General features: G+C 41.1%; 2 protein-coding genes across 3 annotated transcripts; one reads left to right on the top strand and one right to left on the bottom strand.

Annotated features, from left to right (window-relative positions):
* The first annotated feature begins 1,291 nt into the window (after nucleotides 1–1,291).
* On the top strand, nucleotides 1,292–15,504 carry ripor1 (RHO family interacting cell polarization regulator 1). Of its 2 annotated transcripts, XM_088413821.1 has the most exons (18): nucleotides 1,292–1,430; nucleotides 4,238–4,325; nucleotides 4,419–4,552; nucleotides 4,640–4,718; nucleotides 4,825–4,848; nucleotides 6,050–6,103; nucleotides 6,195–6,344; nucleotides 6,439–6,502; nucleotides 6,571–6,614; nucleotides 6,836–6,961; nucleotides 7,427–7,575; nucleotides 7,652–7,760; nucleotides 9,377–9,508; nucleotides 11,243–11,764; nucleotides 12,644–13,212; nucleotides 14,130–14,220; nucleotides 14,286–14,379; nucleotides 14,536–15,504. In XM_088413821.1, the coding sequence occupies exons 3-18, from the start codon at nucleotides 4,461–4,463 to the stop codon at nucleotides 14,607–14,609; spliced, it is 2,373 nt and encodes a 790-aa protein (XP_088269947.1). In that variant the 5' UTR covers nucleotides 1,292–1,430; nucleotides 4,238–4,325; nucleotides 4,419–4,460; the 3' UTR covers nucleotides 14,610–15,504. The 2 variants fall into 2 exon arrangements, with proteins under 2 accessions (XP_088269947.1, XP_088269948.1); XM_088413822.1 differs by lacking the exon at nucleotides 9,377–9,508.
* vrk3 (VRK serine/threonine kinase 3) lies at nucleotides 15,361–21,026 on the bottom strand. Its single transcript, XM_088413824.1, has 15 exons — nucleotides 20,856–21,026; nucleotides 20,134–20,339; nucleotides 19,918–20,031; nucleotides 19,621–19,722; nucleotides 19,208–19,357; nucleotides 18,783–18,920; nucleotides 18,644–18,699; nucleotides 18,235–18,301; nucleotides 17,764–17,845; nucleotides 17,597–17,693; nucleotides 17,426–17,518; nucleotides 17,216–17,348; nucleotides 16,995–17,112; nucleotides 16,191–16,249; nucleotides 15,361–16,108 (listed from the first exon to the last, which is right to left on the bottom strand). Exons 2-15 carry the CDS (start codon nucleotides 20,336–20,338, stop codon nucleotides 15,972–15,974), a joined length of 1,551 nt encoding a protein of 516 aa, XP_088269950.1. The 5' UTR covers nucleotide 20,339; nucleotides 20,856–21,026; the 3' UTR covers nucleotides 15,361–15,971.
* Between the last annotated feature and the right edge of the window lie 762 nt (nucleotides 21,027–21,788).

Genomic DNA, 21,788 nt, shown 5'->3' with positions numbered 1-21,788 from the left:
AAGAACATTTATTGTAATTGATAGCGATCACGGACTATATCCATAGAGCACATCCTGCGTTTTGACTCAAAATCATAAAATGAAACGTGACGTGTCATGATTTTTAAAAGTTGCTATGCAGAAATATGCATACTTTGAGCATGTGTCTGGCACATGACTGCTTGTGTGACATGAGGTTAGAGATGATTACTACTCTTCAGTGTTTCTCTACACGGCCAATTTAGTTGTGCACTGAGGGCAAGCGCATATTTTTATTTTCATAAGAGACGCTTGGGAGCCTTTTTGTGTATGAACAGTTTAGAATGTATTAGAAGAATGGCTTTCAATACATCATTTGTTGATCTATGTTTGTGTTTTATGGATAGTGGTTGTGAATAAATTCAATAGGTGCGTGATTGTATAATAACCAGTTAAATGGTCATATACGAGATGTATAAAACCAGCAAGAAGTGCGCAAATGAGACCCCCCCCCCCCCACCCCCCCCCCCACCCCCCCACCACCACCACCATCGCCTGACTTAGTCCAATTGGGCCCTGGAGCTACTGCTGTACCACCTGGAGGTAGGCCGAACGGACCCTACAGACTTGAACGAGAACGTTCAAGAACAGAACGAGGACACCTTTGAGGAACTGCCGCAGTTGTGGGATACGTTTGATGCTTCATCGCCCATGGAAACCCCGCACCCCCGCGTCTGCTTTTTATTTCCGTTTGGTTTCAGCATGGAATCTTCAACTGGAGAAGCAAACCCTGTGACAGAGTGAGGGACAACCGTGTTACCACAGCAACTAGCGGATACTGGTTTTCCGGGAGGAGGGATTGTCTTTCAAAATATAAGATTTTTTTTTTTTTTTTCCACACATTGTAAGTTTAACTTCGAACATAACTGTATTAAACCCCCCGTCCCTTTCTCAACCCCTGGCTCTTTCAGCAAAATGTAAACATTAGCTCAAAAATATTTGTCATTATTGAAAGTGTTCTAGTGTTTTATATACGGACAGGCCGTATTCAATTAGCAGTACTATGTTCTACGATCTTATGTCTTTACATGGTATAGATCCGCAAAATAATGTTGTCACCTTTTTCATGTAAGGAGCGTAGGACTCAGTTACATTATACATTATAAAAACGTATAGCCATGACCAAATTAAAAAAACACTTAAAGCTCCGTTATTTGTTCTACGTCATCAATAAATAGGGCGTGAAGGCTATTTGGATCCCCAAATCGTGATTGTAATGGTGGGCTTTGTTCTGAAAGTAAGCAACAGGAAGTTGTCTTTTTGGCCACTGCTCTACTGTGTGGACACAAAAAACTGCGAAATCGAGGCGAAGGACAGCGCCCAGAATAACTCGTGAGAAGTGTGTTGAGGAGCATCGTGTAGGACATGGGATTGCGGCCAAACTTCCCGGCCTGTCGGACTTCTAAAGAGAGGTAGGTGGAAGCGTGTTTTAATCACCAAGGTCACAAACAAGGCGCGCGTTTAAGATTTCTCTTCCATGGGCGACGCCAAGTAGCTTTGCTGGGATGTTGTCCGACCGATACCCGCCAGCTCATCGTTCTTGTTTTCTCCGTTTTCTCCTTTTTTGGCTCTCTCGCTTCAGATGTGTTTAATTTTGTTTATCTTTGGGTGTGTGTTTAGATTTGACGGTCGTGTTTCTGCTCTGTTTGATGGAATATAAATCTGGCTCCCAAGTTTTTTTCACTGCTTTGGTCTACTCTCCATCCTCCGCCGAGAACCAAGTAAAGCGGCCCCGGCCCCGGCTGTGATGCGACACTGTTTATCCGACTAAGTGGCCCGCTGCCGCCGGGTTAGCTAATCCGCTAATCTGGAAGCGAGGAGGTTGTGTGTGTGTGTGTGTGTGTGTGTGTGTTTTTTTTTTTTTTTTTGAAACGCCGCTACTCATCGTCACCGCTTCTTTCTCTCCCACGGCCCAGACGTCCTACCAGGCTGGACTACATCCATGGAGCTAGCCTGAGCCGAACAGCGGAAGAAAACAAGTCATTGTTATTGTTTGACTGCCATTTTAGGATGCTGGCGTCACAAATAGGGTCTGTAGCTCACCACTTTACTAGTTTTGAATTAAATTACCATCAAACTGTGGGTTATTACAAGTGCATTACATCACGGACTAACTCGTCAGTCAATTTAGATTGATCAAGTATGTAGTTACTTTTAAGTTTGATCTAAATCGGTGATTCGCAAAGTATGACATGGGGAGAACGCCCCAAGCGCAGTTCAGTCGTAGAATTTTTAAACTTTAATTTTAGTGCATTTTTTATTCAACTTTATGTGTGGTACATTTTGACAATATCAAATGTATGTACTTGGAGAGCTAATTATTTTGTAAGGTCACACTTGATATTTAGGTTGACATTGAAAACGCCTTTAATTATCAGAGTTCGTCTCAGGAATACAGGAAATAGAACATTAGTAGTGGTGAGTAGTACAATACAACTTTTTCTTCACAATAATATGTTCTGTATACCCCCACTAGTCTAAACATGGCATCCCAATTATGACTATGTTTGTGGAATATGAATTAAGAATTTTGACAGTTGTTGTGGATTGAAAATGACATCACAGTTACTCTGGGCTCAGGTAACAACCAATTACCTGTTCCTGAGTTTGGTCACATGACCTATGAGCGTGTTTACACTAGTGGGGCTGCATAGAACAGATTGTTATCAAAAATAGATTTCTGTTTACTTTTGAGTAAGACCTTCTTTACATCTAATATATTTTATAGCAGGAAATGTTCCATTAATATGAAGGACAAAAGAAGTCAGTACATCATGTTACAGTTGCAAATGACAAGAGTTTCTCCATTTGGTTGCAAGTTCCATTCAAGTTGTCTTTGAAAACAATATAGTTCATTGCATAAAAATCTCTAAGTACCTGTCGTGGAATATGGAATGGGGAACAAGTGAGCAATTCCAAACTCAGCAACAGTTCTGGTAGTGAGTGACCAATAAGACTTATTAATATACACCTGTCATGATACAGTTCAAGTCAATGTATTATGTGGCTTGTGTGTGTCTTTTTTTGGGATAGAAAACTCCAGTCTTGTGAGGTGCTTTCAAACAGTGTCCTCTTTGTTTGTCGCCCCCCCCCTTTGGAGAGGATTAATGCAGCTAATGATCTGTAATGTAGGGAAAGGGATAAAGATCATCGAATAGCGAGGAAAAAAAACCTTCAAGACTTTATACTGTATGTATGTGTGTGTGTTTTGTGTGTGTATGTGTGTGTGGGAGGGGGGGGGGGCTATGTAGACGCAGAATCGGTTGTTTGACTGAGTCTCAGTGTCGTCGCTTTTTTGGTCTGAAAACTGCCAAATGTTAGCATATAACACTTTATTTATATTTTTAAACTCAAACCCGGACTACCTCCTGGTAATCCTCCCAGTATGTCAGATTAGCGGTTTGCCACTGAGAGGGACCCCCTGCAACTGTGTGTTTACAGCTCGATCATCTGACTAATGTATGTGTGTTTTCATTTGTACACTGGATGGTGATTGAAAAAAAAAATATATATATACCGTATATATTTATAAAGAGTTATTGTTGTGATCGGAATGTAAAACAATGCAGAGCAGCCACCAGTTGCTCATTCACAGAACCCATGTGTTAATGTGGGCTTGGCTCTTGTTTGACAGATTTAAGGTAGTTTAAGACTATAATCTCTTTTGTGACTATTTCAGCTTGGGCACGACCCCCCCTCCTTTAAGTAACCCTGAAAATGCTAATCTGCACGTTTTTCCCTCATTCCTGAAGGATTCTTCTTTTTTTTTCTTGACACACTCGCCCACACTGCAGGAGTAGTTTTTATATTCTTGAGCCAAGCGTCTGTGTAGAATTTCCTGTATGAAGGCCGCTATGAGACTTCCTGTTCTTCGGTGCTGGATGTGGATGTGGAGGTGGGAAGAGGGTAGAGGTGGGAGGGGAGTTGTTGTAGGAGCATGGAAGGAAGGAAATTGACAAGAGACGAGCTATTGCAGGCTGCCGGGTGGCTGCTGTGGTCGCTGCAAGCATGTCATGCTCTGACTAAGACACTTAAAAATGTTCCCTTTGTGGAAGTGAAAGAAGTTTCTGTCTTACATCGCTCCCTTCCTAATTTTCATTATTAACATCTCTTATAAAATCTCTAGGTATAGAAGAAAATTCCTCTCAAGTACCAATTTTGGAAAATTGTGTTATTGTCTTTTTTTTCTCCTGAATTTTGTGATTGTCTACTATTACAGGACATGTCTTTTGGCTTGTTAAAGCGTCAATGCTACAATCGGCCCTGCCAGCATGCTCCAGTAGTGACAGGACCTCTTCAGTCAGCAGGTACCGCCCTCCATCTTCCTCTGCTGTGCTTTCTTTGTGAGAATCTTGTAACAGAAATTAAGTTTGTCCCCTGGCTGCTTCTCACTCCCTCAGCTCCGTTTGATCCATGAGAAACGTGCCTTGTAAGGAAGCAGGATGTTCACGGGTTCCACCAAGCTGCCCCCTGCCAAAACCCCTCAGCCCGAGCGGCTGGATGAGGTGTACGCTGCCTTACGCAGGGGCTTACAGTGAGTAGACATATAAACCTATACAACAACGGGAGATGGGATGGTGGAACATCACTGAAACCCTCTTTCATTATTTGTGGTTGTTAGGTCATACTTGCAGGTCCACCAGCTGGAACTGGACACTCTGGGCCAGCAGATCCGAGAAAACAAGAGAAACGGTCGACTGGTGAGAAGGCCGCTTTTTCAAACCAGTCATACTGGTATCGAGTGGTGCCAGACAGGATGCTAATTAGACTCTTTGTGATGCTAAATGTTTAATTTTTTTTCCACAGGGCTCTTTGTATGAGCAAGATAAGGTTAGTTTCCTTCACATCTTTAGTTTACGCTCACTGGTCACAACAATACACATTCTTATCTGATAACATCCAGTAGAACACAGGAGTCAAACATACCACCCACGGACTGATTCTGGCCCGCGAGGAGGTTTAATCTGGCCCGCACGATTATTTTGTTACACATTCCAAAAATGATTAGGGCCAAACCCATTAGAGTCCACTGTCCATAAAACTGTAACACCATTGCATGTGTTAAAGGATTCACTCAGTCATGGTTCTGTCTGATCGCTTCTTTTATTGTAAGAAAACAAATAGAAAGAACTTTTCTCTGCAATCCTTGCAAGGAAGTTGTACAACCGCATATTTTGACTGGGGCATTTTCCTTCCCCTGGATATTTGCATTTTGTTGTATTTATTTATTTTTAGTTCAGCTTATGTATTCTTTACAAAACATGTAGTTTATGAACAAAGGGAAAAACGATTGTAGGAATTTCTATTCATTTCATGCAATTTAACGAAAGGCGCTGTATAGGCTTACATAGTGGACCAAAATGGAAGTTATTTTATGTTTGTTTTTTTTAAATTTAATTTTTAACAATATAGTTAGCTTTTGGCTTGGAATTGGGGGCAAGATCTGTTTCAGAAACTTTGCCCTAAATACAATCATTTTCAGTTTTGATTTACAGACTTAACAATACTCGTAATGTGGTCTCTAGTAGTGTGCCACTTCTGAAGGTGTTTCTGAAGCTAACCCTTCTGTTGCAAAAAATAGTGAACCCCAGACTTGGCGGCAATTAGAGAAAATTTACAACTGACACCCTACTCAAAAATGTCTGTAATTACCAATATTTGCCACAAGATGGTGCCAAATAGGGCCGCGACCATGGGTTGTTTTTAATATCGGGATATCGTACAAAAATTAAACTTAAATGTCGAGTATTGGGATGAAAATGAAAAAAATAAGATTTTTTTGCTCGGTGATATAAATAGCTATAGACACTGATCGATTGGTTTGACACTTTTGCTGTAGGTGGTGAATGTCAGCAGTTACATACCCACTTAACACAAATGCAAACTCAATGTAGCAGAAAAAAATGGCACCTTTATGCAACTTTGTACCACAAACACTACAGAGTTGTAATTTTTGATACAGCACCAATATTAGATTGCTTGGTTTTATCTTGACCTTACTTTAACTCCATCTTGGTGTGCTTTTTTTCAGCAAGTGAAAGCCATAGAGAGATTCATGCGTCGTCTGGAATTCCACCTCAGCAAGGTGTTTTTGAATGATTCAACTCTTAAGTGATGAATATGAAGGTTTTGGTCGGGTTTGTCTGAGTGTGTGTGAAACTTATGTTGTCATGCAGGTGGAGGAGCTATATGATGCTTACTGCATACAGCGGCGGCTCCGAGATGGTGCCAGCAAAATGGTGGCGGCCTTTAACTCAGCCACTGGGAGCAAAGAGGCCAGAGAGAGCCTAAGTGAGGCCAGCAGAGGCTTCAGGGAATGTACAGAGGTAAGTTACTGACCATAAATCTGCAGATTGATTTTTTGTTTTAATATATATTTGTATGATATTCACTGCCATGCCGGTGTGTGTCTGTGTGCAGCACATGTGCTCGCTCGAGAGTGAACTGGAAAGCCACATGGGAGAATTTCACGTCAAGATGAAAGGTAAGTCATTTAGTACACTCATCACTTTCACTTCTTGTCATCATAATTTGTTTTTGTCTATGTTGCAGGACTTGCTGGTTTTGCTCGATTGTGTGCCGGTGACCAATATGAGGTAAAAATTTAAAAAACGCACATTCATTCCACTAATATAAATTATAAGTCCTAAAAAACATCTCTGTTACATTACAAGACTTATTACATTAAGTTATAGGGCGGCACTAAGTTATAGGGTGGATGTCCATTTAGGTTATTTTGATGTTTATGTTGTAGAGCTCTTTGTTTTCAATGTATGTGGCACAAATGAAAAGAACAAACTGTTGACCCGTTTGCCAGGTGCTTATGCGCTATGGGCGTCAGCGCTGGAGACTACGAGGTCGCGTAGAAGTCAGCAGCAAGCAGATATGGGATAGCGAAGAGTACATTTTCCTGCCGCTTGTCACGGAGCTTTTGTCCATCAAGGTAAGCGCTGAATGGGCCACTTTAGTATTTATGCCCAATAGGGAACTTCTGTTGGGGCAAAGTTTTTCCATTTAGTCATTTTTGCACTCCACTTTGGCTTTTGGTCACCAATACGATTGATGAAAGCTTATCTTTGGCACATTGGCGATTTAATGTCTTATGAAATAAGAGGGATTTTTTTTTTTTTTTTTTATACCAGCATTTCTAACTCGTTAAGTCATACATAAAGGGCATTCCTCCCCACTGTGTTTTTACATACAGGGATGTAAGAATTGAAGTCCTTTATTATCTGCTCTGCCGGGGCCAGTGCTGAGAGCGCAGAAAAAGCAAGGAATTCTTAGAAATGCATCAATGAAGGAAAATACCACGTTGGGGTTTTAGAGTGCTAAATTAACACTGGAACTTGGTTAAAAGCTCCAAAAGTTGCCTTTCCACTTGATTTGACATTATTATTTGCTTTTTCAGGTGACAGAGCTGAAGAGTTTGGCCAATCATGTGGTGGTAGGTAGCGTGTCCTGTGAAATGCTCGACCTATTCTGCCCACTCCCACAGACCCTCGCTGTGGATATTAATGACCTGGGAACAGTCAAGTTGAACTTAGAAGTCACATGGAGGTAATTAAACCTGCAACACTCACCTCTTAAGTCGCTCAACACAATTTTATATGAAGTCATCTTTTTTCACTTCCAGTCCTTTTGATAAGGATGACCAGACGTCATCCTGCAGTACTGTTTCCAAACGTCTCTTGTCCAATCAGAGCCCTCCAGACACGCCCTCCATGCGGGAACAAGTTTTTTATGTGAGTCGTCTTGAAGTCTTAACACGTCATCATTCTCCATTTACCTGTTTTCTCACTGGCCACTTCATCTGGTGCACCTTGTGTGATCCGTCCAATGCAGCTCCAAATTCAGCTTTGGCGGATTTGTATCATTCTAAAAAAAAAAAGGGTTATAGCTGCTAGCGGTGTTGAGTTTGTTAACAGAGAGCTTGCTAAAACAGTGCAATTTTATGAATGCCATGTTAGTTTCTTGAACGCCGGGATACATTAAAACCAAATAACTACACATACTGTACTGTATGCAGAAGTTGTTGCAAAGCTCTCACATGCCAGCCCACCTGGCTCTTCCTCTTAAAGGCTAAAAGTGTATACAAACAGACATTGCATTATTCAATTTAAATGCGGTTTGCTGTTTGTTGGGGGCGTTGTAAAATATATAGTTTGACTAATATATATATATATATATATATATATATATATATATATATATATATATATATATATGAACGTATGCATCAACCGTTGCTGCAGCTGCTTGTTTACTTTCTAACTTTCAACTTAAAAGTAGACGTGTTGTCATGCATATGATCTTGAAGTCTCTGATTCACTTGTGAAAGAAGACTGTACTTCCTCTTTCATCTTGTACCACTTAATACAATAAGGCATATGCCAGTTTTATGCAGTGCAATCTATTTTATTGTTGTTTTTTTATATTTTAAATGTTTGCTTTGTAAGTTATGAATTGTATTGTATGCAGACGTTCTTCGGTCTTCAACTTTACAATTTCAGTGCGCACCTGTTGTAGAGTGACATTAAAGACATTCTACGTGTTACAACCAAACGTAATCGAAGAGTCACCAGAACAAAGACACAAAAGAGATAGGCTTTTATGTTGTTTTACTTTAAAACGTTGCTCATTGCCTTATTGGAATTTTTTTTTTTTTTTTTTAATCACACACTTTGCTAAGCCAAGTTCAAACATTTTTATTAATTCTACATACTATCCCAGAGCTTAACACCTTGCTCAAGTTACATCTACAGCTTCACAAAAACTGTTGCAGTCAAAATAGATGTTGAAAAATATGATTGATTGTGATTAATTATGATAAATGTGCATTTACTTAGTTTAAACTTTTTAATCACTGGCATCACTAATTATTAATTATAATAATTACTAATTATTATGATTTTTTGTCAATTTAGGTGGGTCCGCTGTGTTTATTCATCCAGGGGTTCACTATAATGTGGAAAAAAATTTACTTCACAGTAAAATGGAACACCAGAGCGCATTCAGGTGTACCCAATAAAATGGCCAGTGAGCGTATCCACTGATCTATTTGCCTCGATCGTGGCTTGCTATTGCTTTCATTTCACTGGCTTGTTCTGTTTCAGCTGCTCCCAACCTGCTTTGTGTGTAGCGGTAGCACTGATATGTGTGAGGATAATCGCACAAAACTGTGCGTCAGGTCATGTGGTTGTGGAAGTGGCGTGCCTAACACAAGTAGACCTGCGGCCAGCCATGGCGCTAGCGGGAGGTGTGACAGCGAAAGCGTGTATGAGCGGAGCTGCGGCCCCTGTAGCTGTTTAATAGTGGTTGAGTAGCCGTCCAATATGTTCCTCCTCTCACCTCGCTGAAGAGCACACCTAACGGGGGTGCCGTGCGGAGACGCCGGCCAACAGAGGCGGTCCAAGAGAGCGTGACTGACAGGACAGCTTCCTTACCGGGCGCCTTGAGCCGAACAAGGGACCCATCCAGAGGTTTACAGTTGGTGTGTGTGATGTACTTTTAGTATTAGTGGACTTTGGTAGTTTAGTAGTGATAGCAAGTGATTGACCCGTTTGATATGAATCTTTCACCTACATCCCAGCACGGGTCGTCGTCGGTTTATAACAACACTGAACATATGTCATTCTGAGGTTGCAAACTGCTTGCTATGAACAAGTGTGTAAGATCCCCTCATCATGTACGTACAGAAGACTGTTAATGAATGGGGCCATAACATTACTGAGGACACAAAAAAGGCTATTTTTTACACAGTCCCTCAAGAAGAGTGCGTTCATTGAACTTTTTATTTGTCACTTACTGTTGAAATTAGGAGTGAAATGAGTCCTCTAGTAGTCTGAGTACTTGGGATAAAAAAAAATGCTTGAGGCGTATCCTAATCCTTGCTCAGAAAAAATATCAAGCACTTTGCAACAATGTTAATTCTCAGCATTATCGTAAAAACACTGGAAGCGAGATGAATAGACTAATATCAAAATAAAACTTAGTTTGCGAAATAATGAATTGACACAAATGCCTTGTTACGCTTTTGTTTTGAAGTTGTGTCGTGGTATAACAGTTTTTATTAGTCTTTCTACTGTAATTGTTGGTCCCAACTCCCAATAGATCAACGCGACATTGTTTTTAAATCATTTTCCATTGCCAATTCAGGGCGCTAACAAACGACTTAATTAAGATGGCATTGACATACAGCATCTGTTGCTAGTGTTTACCAGGCTTGATCTCAATTATAGCTGCATCCAGTTTAAATGAGTCACTAGCAAGCAGCGCTTGAGTGCCCACTCAGCTAACTCAAATGTGCTTTGTTGTGTGAGAGTGTTGATCATCAAAAGGCTATAAAAGTTGTGTTTATATGTGTGTGTGTGTGTGTGTGTGTGTGTGTGTGTGTGTGTGTGTGTGTGTGAGCAGCAGATAGGTAGCTAGCTAGAGAAAAAAAAGTGTTAAATTAAACACCAAAAATCAAACCTTTGTTTGAATACCAGCTTTCATATTTTAAACAGAAACATAATCCCCTCCCAAAATTGGTAATGAACATTCTAAACACTGTAAATAACTTTAAGTGGTGTACCATGCGCTTTTATCGGTGTTCCTCAAATCCAAATAAGTCAATTTGTATTTCCTTTACCAACCGCTAAGCAAAGCAGAATGGTTGCCTGTCACCTTCCACCTGTTTTCTCTTTCGTCCTGGCTTTAAAATGCGCTCATTGTTCTTCATTCGAGCACGTTGCCTGAATAAATGTGTCTGACCTGACCTGAATCGCAGTGGCCTTGCGGGTTTGAAAGCCCTCATTTGTTCTACATCCCACATGGAACACATCCATTGGCCCTTACTTACACACCGCTTTTATCAGCTGCGGTCACGACCGTCATGCGCAACCTTGAGACCTGACTGCCGAGAGCTTTGAGAACCACTGTTGTCATTATAATCGTTTGACTTTCTTGTTAAGCATTTTGATCCGTTGGGTGCTATCACCCGTCATAAGACAGCACACAGGAGTTGTAGCAAATAAAGAAATAATGATCTGTCTTGGGTGGCAACTGTCAGAGATGTACTGTACTGTGTCGTCGCCATGTTTTTAACATACACGTTCAAACGTATTCACACAGATAAAATGTTTTATTTTTCTCATTGATAGCCCTCAGTGGTAGTGAATGAGTTAATATAGAAGCCGGCATGTACAAATAAGTGATATGAGTGTTTATTTTTTTCATCCTCCAGTCCCTGCTGAAGCGACAAGGAGAGCTGGACAACGGTACCGTTTGGTCCAACTCCTCAGAATCCTCCGACGACTCGTCAAGCCCGGCCCTGGCCCACCACGCTCAGAGACTATCGGCCTCCAACGTCCTGCAAACCAGCATCCCGGCGCAACACAAGTCCAGCGCCTCGACGCCATCGCTGTCATCCAATCAGGAGGAAGACGAGGGCGAAGCGGCCGAGGTTTTTTCCCCGAGGGATTCTGTGCACAACGGCCATCCGCAGACGTCCTGCTCTCTGAGCCCAGTCGGCGAGACCGGCCCGGAATGTACTGTCGCGGAGAGACTGACTGTCCAATCGGCAGAGCTTCTTGAAACCTCGGCCGAGCTGAGGTGTACGCGCTCCGATGTGTCCCCCGCCGCCGCCGAGTCGTTAAAGAGGACGGACGAATGTCTACCTGTGGACTCGACGATTCCAACCGGAGCCGAGAATGAAGGACCAAGGCAGACGATTCCAGATTTAAGACATTCTGACGGAGCGCCAACCGTAAGTTGATGCTTATGTTTATTCACTATTTTCTCTAGTACAGCTTTCAACCTCTTTTACAATCAATACAGAAAAGCCCACTTTTTCTATTGTCTTTCTTTGCTCAACTTCTTACGTAGTAGGCGAGGGATGACTAATGCCGCCACGTCCACAAATATTCATGAACACTGAAACCACGAGTCAATTACGCTGTCCCAATGTTAGTGCTATCCACTCACTACCTGGTACATTCAAATGGAGTCAGTCACCTTTAAACTCAAGACAGAAAAAAAGGTCCATCTCTGCATTAAACATGAGCAACGGCAAATATCTAAACATTGTGGGGTTTCTTGCAATAAAAGCTGACATATGTCAAGAAAAATGATGGGTCTGAAATTACTGTGATACTTTAATAAATGGTCCACCAAGGCACCAGCTTGAAAGACCTAATCAAATAACAAGACTTCTATCTTCCATTGTTGTTGCTTGGTATGTCACTGACTAAAAATATAGAGTAGCAGTTGAGTTCCAAATTCTTTTTTTTTTTTTCCAGAAAAGTTTTTTTATTACACTTTCTTTACAATTTGCAACTTAAATATAAAGAAAACCTCCAGACACTTTAATGTCTCCAATTACAAAGCAGACAGAGTAGTTTATGACGATTCTTTGTACATTCAAGCAAAAATCATCGCCAATCAATTTAAATTGAAAATAGCTTTGAAATGAAAATGGACTTAGAATCAAATATATACCCCGATATCAAAGTCAACTCGAGACAATGATTCCCACCTTAATATTCAAAGTACTCAGAAACGAATCCCAGACTATTTAAAACTGATCAGCTGCTTTCTTAATGCTCTACTACAAGTTTTAATATGTCTGCGTATCTTTTCCCCCCAGGTCCCCTTTCCCACTTCTGCTAGTTTCACTCAGGAAGTAGAAACTGCTCTTGAGAGTTTTGACTTCCTCAACTGCTCTGACCTGGAGGAGGAGGAGGAAGAGCAAAAAGAAGAGGAGGAGAAAGAAGAGGAGCAAAAAGAAGAAGAGGAGAAAGTAGAGGAGCAAAAAGAAGAAGAGGAGAAAGAAGAGGTGCAAAAAGAAGAGGAGGAGAAAGAGGATCAAAAACAAGAGCAGGAGAAAGAAGAGGAGCAAAAACAAGAGCAGGAGAAAGAAGAGGAGCAAAAACAAGAGGAGGAAGAAGAAGAGCAGAAAGATGAGGAGGAAAAAGAGGAGCAGAAGGCGGAGGCTGCGCATCAAGAAGAGGCAATGCATCAAGAGTTGGATCAGCTTCTAGAAGACGGTGAACGGCAAACGGAAGAGGAGCATACGGAGGAAGATGAGCAGCAAATGGAGAAAGAACCACAAGAGGAAGGCAACGGGGCAAAGCAGGATTGTGAGGAGCAACGTGGAAAAGATCAAGACAACATAGACAAGGAGACAGACAAAGAAGTCTTAGACTCCGAAGAAAGGTCTGTGTTTTTCATTGAGTACAGTCAAGTGAACTATAACAAATGATTGAGTGAACCTGCCAAAAGCAAATATTGGTCATTAATTAACTAAAAAGTGTTGCACAAGTGTCTCCCTTCACTTTATTGTAGTTGTGTTGACCCAAAATGCCACATGATGGCGCCAAAGCTTAGCTAGGAGCTTTCAGTGAATACTGAGGGTGATTTAAAAAAAAAAGAAAAGCAAGATTTTGAATATGTAATGGGTAAATCAATCTCTCCGTACGTCATGGTTCTTTATCTTTCATATATTAGATCTCAGTTTCATGATGACTCACTTTTATTGACGAAATCAAAAATAATTGTCTTGTAGCCATGTTTTTTCTTAGTTTTATTAACTTATCCTCTGCCTGCTTTTTTCCAGAAACACCTTAACCCTAATATTTGGGGGGGGAAAAAAGTTACAGTAAATACATACATGAGATTGAATGTCTGGACTGTAAAGACAGATAATTATGTCATTGCTGATGAATGTGCTAGCTATTTTCGGACACTCCTTTACTGTAATAGTTGAAAAAAAAATGGCTGGGATTGAATGTATGAACTATGTGCAAAGATATCATTATCATATTTTATTTTGATTACTGAGTGAGTTAATCGCTTATGTAATCAAATTCATGAATAACACAAAACGTTAAAGGAAGTTCTTGTATATTATTTAGTCCACAGGTAAATTAATGGTAAAAAATACAATATTGGAATATTATTACTGCAGTCCTGATTAAAATATGCTTAGATGTATACAATTGGGAAAAATCTTTAAAATATGGCAAGAAAATAACCCAATAATACAAATGAATTAAATACAGGACACAATTTAAAAAACAGGACTGAAATTCAGAAGTCAGATCTTGCTTTTCATCCTGATTTTGCCGTTGCAGCGACGAAGAGGCGGGAGACGGCCTGGAATTCCTCATGGAGGCTCCGGAAGGATTTCGGAACTCCGATGAGGACCGCGTCTCCGAATCGCAGGTGCGCCTCGGCATGAGGTCACTTTACTCGTCGTCAAAATGAACCCCCCCAAATGTTTCCATCAGGAGTCGAGTGCGGAAGAGGAGCAGGATTTAAGTGGGGTACAGCTGCCCGAGGAAGAGGAGGGGCACTTTGGCGAAGGGGCCGATGAGCGACACGGTGAGTGTTGGCCACGTAGGCTGAATTTTTTTTAAATGAATAAAATTGCTATTTCTTTGAGCGGTGTAATCTAACAGTCATGTTTTTTGGATAAATATCTGTGGTGCACAACTGCAACTCCTTTTCATTTCTTGGGACTCGTTTTGAACCTTCCAGGGCAGGACTCGGCGTCACATGATGTTCAGGAAGAGGCGGAGCCTCCCAGCAACTTGGCCACCACAGTCTTCTAATTGGCCGGCCCGAAGCCATTCTCAGTCTTCGTCTACGCGTGCTCGTTGCCAAGCCGACAAGCAAGCTCTTCCGTTTCTGCAGAGTTTGTGCACACATTGGCCTTTCTTCTGACCAAGAACCATAAACGCATCCTTCTTCTTCTTCCGATGTCCTCTCGTCTTTCAACGCCATCGAGTGGCCTGCTTTCTTACCACTTTGTTTAAAAACAATTCACTAAAAAGCAGGCCGAGTTTATTTAAGTGATGAAAGGACACGAAGAGGATGCTTTTTCCATACTCGGCATACAATCGACAATTGGGGGCCGGTTCTCAGCGTTTGCAGGAATGGTGGGCCTGTTAACTTTTTGCAGTGTTTTCCAGCAAGTCAAGCTCTTTAGGAGGGACTCCACAGCGCGCTTATGTATTTTAGTGTTTGACGCCGTCTCTTTTAAGCTACACCAGGACTTGTGATGCCTTACGCGGTTTAGGGATCTATGTGCAGTACATTCGGCGGGACTGGAGTTTTAAAATGATACAATATGTGGTGTCAAATTATAGTTAAAACTGCATGAGTGTATCAGCCTCACACTGCCAGCATGTCTGCTGTAAAAGACCGATTGAAGACATATTAAAACTGATTCATTTAGGCATGTACAAATTCCATCCTCAGAGGAGCGCTCGTTTATCTTTGCCATCGTACAAAAAAGCTTCATTCGGAAAGTGCCTCAAGTGATACGTTAAGGTAGTTGAAAAACAAATAGGTGAACAGGCAAATGGTTCAGTGTTTATTTTGGAATTACTTTTAAAAGTGTTCACCATAAGAGATATTTACTGTTTCATATAAAGAATTGTATATGTCATGAAATGTTTTATGTTCAAAAATGTTCAAACTTTATAAAGTTTTCTTTAAAACACACATCTTGTCATCTTGAATTCTTTCCAAAGTCCAGACGGTTATGCAAAGGAACCAAGTACATTTTTGGGTTATTCATGTGTTTTTGTCCGCGTTTGAAAACAATGCAAGGTAAATAGATTCGACATTGTTTAAAAAAACACATGTCACAACCAAATCACAACACAAAACATTGCAGTCAAACAGTGCATCAAATGTGATGAGCATCACCTTTTCAAACAAAACAGCTCAAAGTAAAAAAGGATTTCACTAACATGTTATATGCACAAATATTTCTAAATGAATACCACACATAGGGGCATAAAATAACTCCTGCACAGACTTTAAGATGCTAAACAATCCTGCAACTAGTTTCACATTCCCTACAAACAGCAGAATTCATAAAAACTATAAAAATAAACATTGAAGTGACATTTGCAACCCCCATTCTTCGAGTGAGATGTTTGTATATTTCAATTTTGTGTCCTTTGCTAGATGCTGAGGGGTTTTTCCACTGAACCTCCAAGTTCCGACAAAGCTGTTGTGAGCCTGGTCTTCAACTGCGAGTAGTCGGGCTGTTCTGTATACTGCAATTCTGCTACTGTGCTCATATAGCTCTGGATGGCGCCTAAGCGACAAAACATGAATGTGTGACCTTTTAATCAATTTGCTGTGATTTTTCTAATTATAGATTTTAAAAAAATACTTGCTTGAAACTTTATTCCTTCCGAAGCAGTGACTCATCAGTGCTGGGACATCGTTCAAGTATCTAAAATGACAACATTGAATACATATAGTGGAATATAGAGCATAGGCATAGTCATCCAAAAATAATTAATGCAACTGCAAAATACATCTAACAAGACAAGATAGATATTTAAAAAGTCTGCATAAACCCAGCGTGTTGTTTTTTTTTAACTTATTTTACCCTAACCATTTACGGCAGTTGCTTGCAAGTAACACACTGGTCTCATAAATTTGACAAAGTCATACCATAACATTGTACGTCACGAACTTTGCTGATAAGATCATTCTGCAGACCAATCAATGTATTACATACATACATTAAAGGTATTACAAGTTACTAAAACTGTTTAAAAAAAGTTTGTAAACAGTTTTTTGAGGATTACATGTAAATGTGTTGTGCTTCAGTTAAGAACTGTCCTCAACTAAAGGCTCCAATCAATGAAATCGCCACTAAGTAGCTGAAATTTCACCCAGATGGTGACAACGTGTCACATTTCAACACTGAACGACCGCTTAGTTATCACACCACCAGGAGTGTGGCATCTGTTGGCTAAAATACTGCAAGAACGATGTGGAAGAAAAAGACCGAAAAACACATTTGAAAAGGATTAATGCTATTTGCGGGTGAAAGGTATCAGCATATATATGAGGCTCATTGGGAGAAAGCAAGTCATATTTTATTCACTAAAAAGAAAAATGGTTTCGATGTGGATCAAGGGGGCTGTGCAGGTAATAGGCAATAAATAGGCAATAAATCAAAGGCTCACCTGTGTTTGAAGTGAGCCACCTGTTCAGGATCAGCCAGGCCGCTCCACGGCAGCGTGCCCGTGTGCCACTGCAGCATGCAGTAGCCCAAGGAGTGCAGGTCGCTTCGCCGCGACGGAGCTGAAAGAGCACTTTCAAACCTCACGCCGGCTGACGGCTCTCGTTTCACAGCGCCGCTCGTCAAACGTTTAACGCGGCGGAAACCCGAAGAACGCCAACTCACCCGCTCCGCTGTGAGAATCGATGCTGATGAACTCTAGCGATCCTTCGTGCGGAACTTGGATGCCTTGGCGATATCCCACGTGGCGCCCCCCGGGACAGTAGCGGGAGGCGTGGTGGTATCCTACCAAATAGATCTAAAAGCACGCACAGAGACAGAAATGCACGCACGGTGAGCGTGGATCTCAACGGGGTCAACAAAAGTCCTCCCGACCTGCGTGGGGTGTCCCTCTCGGATGAAGATGTTTTCGGCGTTGACGTCGGCGTGCACGTACTCGTTGGAATGGATGTAGTGCAGCACGTCCAGCTGCCACGCACGCGCAAGGCATCATCTTAAAGTGTCCCACGCGCGAGGGGACACACGAGCAAAGGACATTTTGCTCACTATTCTGCAGCCGAGGTGGAGAACAGTCTTCTCGGGAAGACGGTTGTTGTCCATGATGGACTGGAGAGACTGGCCCATGGCGGTGAAAATTAGGAACCTAAAATTAGCGACAAACAATGAGTTGGCTACCAACTGAAGTGGGTGGTTGACAAATTCACTTTGCGCACCTGTAAGAATCTTTGTGCCCGAAGCTAACACAGGTTGGAATTCCAAGGAAGTCCAAGTCATGCTGCTTGATCCACTTGGCCACTATAAATATGCAATAAATGTGTTAAAAATGACGGCATAGTATTTTGTCCATCCATAGCCCCAAAGTGATAACTGGCCTTCCACTGTGCCGCCCCATAATATTTTGTCTGTTAACAATTTAAACATTGTGGTAGTTTTGAGACCACAGGTTCTGCTTCCAGCTCCTGGCTTCCTGTGTATAGTTTGCATGTTTTCCCCATGCCGTGTGAGTTTTCTCCAGTTTCCTCCCACATTCCCAGAACATCTTTTTTTTTTTTAATAAATATATTTACAATTGACCGCCAACTAAACACTCGAACAGTGATTTACAAAGTTGTGTAAATATTTTTACTCAGCACAACCTTGAGTAATGCGAAATGTCTTTTGGAATAAGCAGACGGAATTCTCACCGGATGCCGGCTTGGCAGCCCTCTGCAGAAAGTTCTGCTCTAAGTAGATGCTCCCTCGCTCGGCGCCCTGCAATTCAAATGCTTATTTACTGACCTCATTCAGACATCAAGTTTCGTAGGATTAAAATAAGTTTACAAATATGATTTGAAAATAAAAAAGGAGTAAAATACATTAGTGCATGCCTTGGCTACATGCAGGCAGAAGCATATTGGCATTAGCGAGTTAGATGCAGAAGAAAATGAATAGATTACAGAATGGATTCCTTTGAGTAACACTATATCATATGCTGACGTTTTTAAAGTTTATGTGACATCTCAAAATGTTGATTCCCACACTAGCGTCACAGTTGAGCTAGGCAGTAGATTTCCAAACTATTTTTATCCATTGTTTCAAAACTACTGAACTCACCAGTTTAAGGATGTAACCAGATTCCTTCGAGGAAGACCGTGAGCATTTGTGCACGACTGGGAACAAACAGCGATGCAATCAGTATAGATACCGACATTTGTTATTCTTTTAGTCATCGACGTCACGCATGAGCAGACACCTTCGTACACCAGCTCTGTCGGACTCTGACTAAGCAGCCTGACCAGCGTCCACTTCCTGCCTGTCTTGTCTGTCAGCTCCTCGCCTTCCTCCAGTCGCTCCACGGCGGGCACTTTCTTCGCTTTGCTCTGCCCTCTGCCTGCACATGCATTCAGCCAATCACACAAGAGCATTATCCATTTTCGTTTTACGCGACCCAAATTGCCACTTTGGATTTTAAGATAAAGGTGGCGGTTTGTAAACATTGCAAAAAAAATTGTACACCCAACACCGCAGCTAACAATAGCTGCGTGAACTTTTGTTAAAATATCTCAGCTGCAGCTTAAAAATGAGCTTGTAACAAAAGTGCCTCTCCTGTGACTTTGGGTTTTCAGCATGTAAATTGCCTCTCACTTCTGTTGAGGTTGTTACAAGTGCTTGGCCCACCTTTGAAAGGAGCTTTGGAAGCAGAGGAGGAAAGCGGAGAAAGGACAGTCAGAGGCAAGCTGTCCACAGCGGATTCCTCTGTGCTTATCGATTCATCTGTCATTTTTTCTCCTTCCTCCACGGGCTGCAAGTGCTTACCTCGGCCCCTCCCTGTTGGTAACATTGCTTGGATGAGAAATGACATCACTGCTGTAGATATTTTTAAGGGTTTGGATAAACCTCCTTCTGTTAAGGCATGTTAAACCAGAAACACAACACAAATGCTCTTTTTCCCACATTCCAAAACAAGGCACATTGAATACATTAGCTATAAATGTGAAGGCAAGTGTGAATGACTGTTTGTCTGTATATGCCCTGGGATTGGCGGGTGACTGGTCCACTCTAGAATATGAATAATATTTTTGCAAGCTCACCAGATCTGGGGGATTTTATGACGGGAGGGGGAGAGGCCTCAACAGTAGCTGCCTTCTTTACACGTTTGACTGGAGTTTGCTTTGGTGAAGACACACTGTCCTCTATATAAAACAAAACAAAACAAAAAGAGAAAAAATAAATATTTTGCTCTCTTCCTGAGAACAACATTTAAAGAAGACTGGAGGCGACAATATATGAAATCAAATGGGTTTGGTTTGGACAGGTAATGTTAATACAAGCGCATGAAAACAAATAAAGAAAAATGAAAAAACATCATAACTGGGTAAATAAAGTACCTTGTTCCACAGGTGGAGGATCTTCATTTACGTTTAACTTGACCTCCCTTTCTAGGCGGTGGGAGTTACGAGTCTTACGCAATGCAGGACGTGGAGAAATTACACTTTCGTGCACTGTAGAAAAAGAAAAATGGCGATGGGTTTGGTTTATGCTGCCCGTCTAATATTTGACAATGCATATTTGGGAAGGGCATTGTGTTGCAAAGATAATCTTACCATCTGTGGCCTCATAACACATGCTTGACGCTTGGCTCGATTTAATGGCTTCATCGCCTTTGGGGGGAGAAAAATTTGGAGAAGGTCTGATGGCCTCATGTGTAGATGCATCAGATGCACAAGGAATTTTCTCCCCACACGTAGGACAGAATTTAAACCCGGATTGCAGCTTTGTGCCACACTGAGGGCAGAAACGGAAGGTCATTCTGCAAGAAAACATACAATACTTTTAACGCAAATAAGTCACAAGACACCAGGGAGGGAAAACGACTAATTGGTCATTTCATCCAATGTCTGTACACACTTGTTGCCAGTGGTTTTGATGTTAATAACTGTGTGCTGTTTTCACATTGTAGCTTAGTGTCATTTGAAAAATTTAAATCAAATATTGTCAAATGTGAAGGGTTTACTCGCTTCTGCTAGCTATGGTATATCAAAGCTAGTACTCCAAATGACCCCACATGCAGTAGTGATTTGCTCGTTATGTGTAGTGTAAATGTTTAGGTAAACGTACAGCATTGGTAATGCACTCCGTAAAACCATCAATGTTTGCATGCTGGACTTTTGTGAAAGACAAATTAACATATCGAAAACCAAAAGCACAAACAGCTTGAAATGGCGACAAATAAGGCTAAGAAATGAAATGAATACACTAGTCAGTAACATATGTCTTGGTCCGTCGCTGTGACCACTAGCTAAGGAAGTTATTCGAAAATGATCACCTGTCTTCTGAAATGTGTCGTCGATCAGTGCGTAATTAGCGTCTAGAAAAGATGAAACTTGCACCTACAGTTTAAAAAATAACATCAAAACAAACGGCGGAAGATATTTTAAAGATAGACTTTTGAAACAACTATCCCCCTCCATGATCAGGTAGTTGTTTTCGTTTCCGTTCTTCTTCGCCGGCCTGACATTGCGGCCTCAAACAGCATTCAAATTAAAATGCTGCCACTGCAGGAATATAAATGAACTGCATGACGGTTAGATTAGATTAGCTAATCTGATGTAATAGAACCCTTTGAGATTTCGGTGATTCAGGGCTATACAAATAACATTTGATTGATTGATGGATGGATGGATGGATTGATTGAAATTTGATTATCTTGATAGATAGATAGATAGATAGATAGATAGATAGATAGATAGATAGATAGATAGATAGATAGATAGATAGATAGATAGATAGATAGATAGATAGATAGATAGATAGATAGATAGATAGATAGATAGATAGATAGATTTTGAACACTACATTTGTCAAGTATAAGGCACAAATGATTTGCTGTAGAAGGGCAGTGTATCTTCTTTTTTAGATACATGTCCTTATTTATTGCGTCCGACCAGCAGAGGGCGAATTTTGCGTTCAGATGACGTGTTAGTATTGCGCTGGGCGGTACTTGGTGTTAAAGAAAGTACAGTACAATGTTATGCAAACCAAAGAGGTGCGTAATGTTCATTTAAGTGAGTAGCCTATCCAAGTTGATACATTAAATTGGTTGACGTACGAGATTTTGAACAATATTCATTATTAAAACTTTTGAGAAAATGTTTATTGGACTTTGATGTATACTTTTTCTGTTTATAAAGGTCATCTACCTATTCCAACTTGTTCTACTCCAACCAGTTGTATCCCATCTTCTAGAAATTAAATAACC

Source organism: Hippichthys cyanospilos, chromosome 4 (assembly GCF_059441005.1).
Source record: "Hippichthys cyanospilos isolate Australia breed blue-spotted pipefish chromosome 4, RoL_Hcya_1.0, whole genome shotgun sequence".
NCBI lineage: Eukaryota > Metazoa > Chordata > Actinopteri > Syngnathiformes > Syngnathidae > Hippichthys > Hippichthys cyanospilos.
The sequence above is the reverse complement of the archived record's forward strand: the minus strand, read 5'-3'. Positions and strand labels throughout refer to the sequence as shown.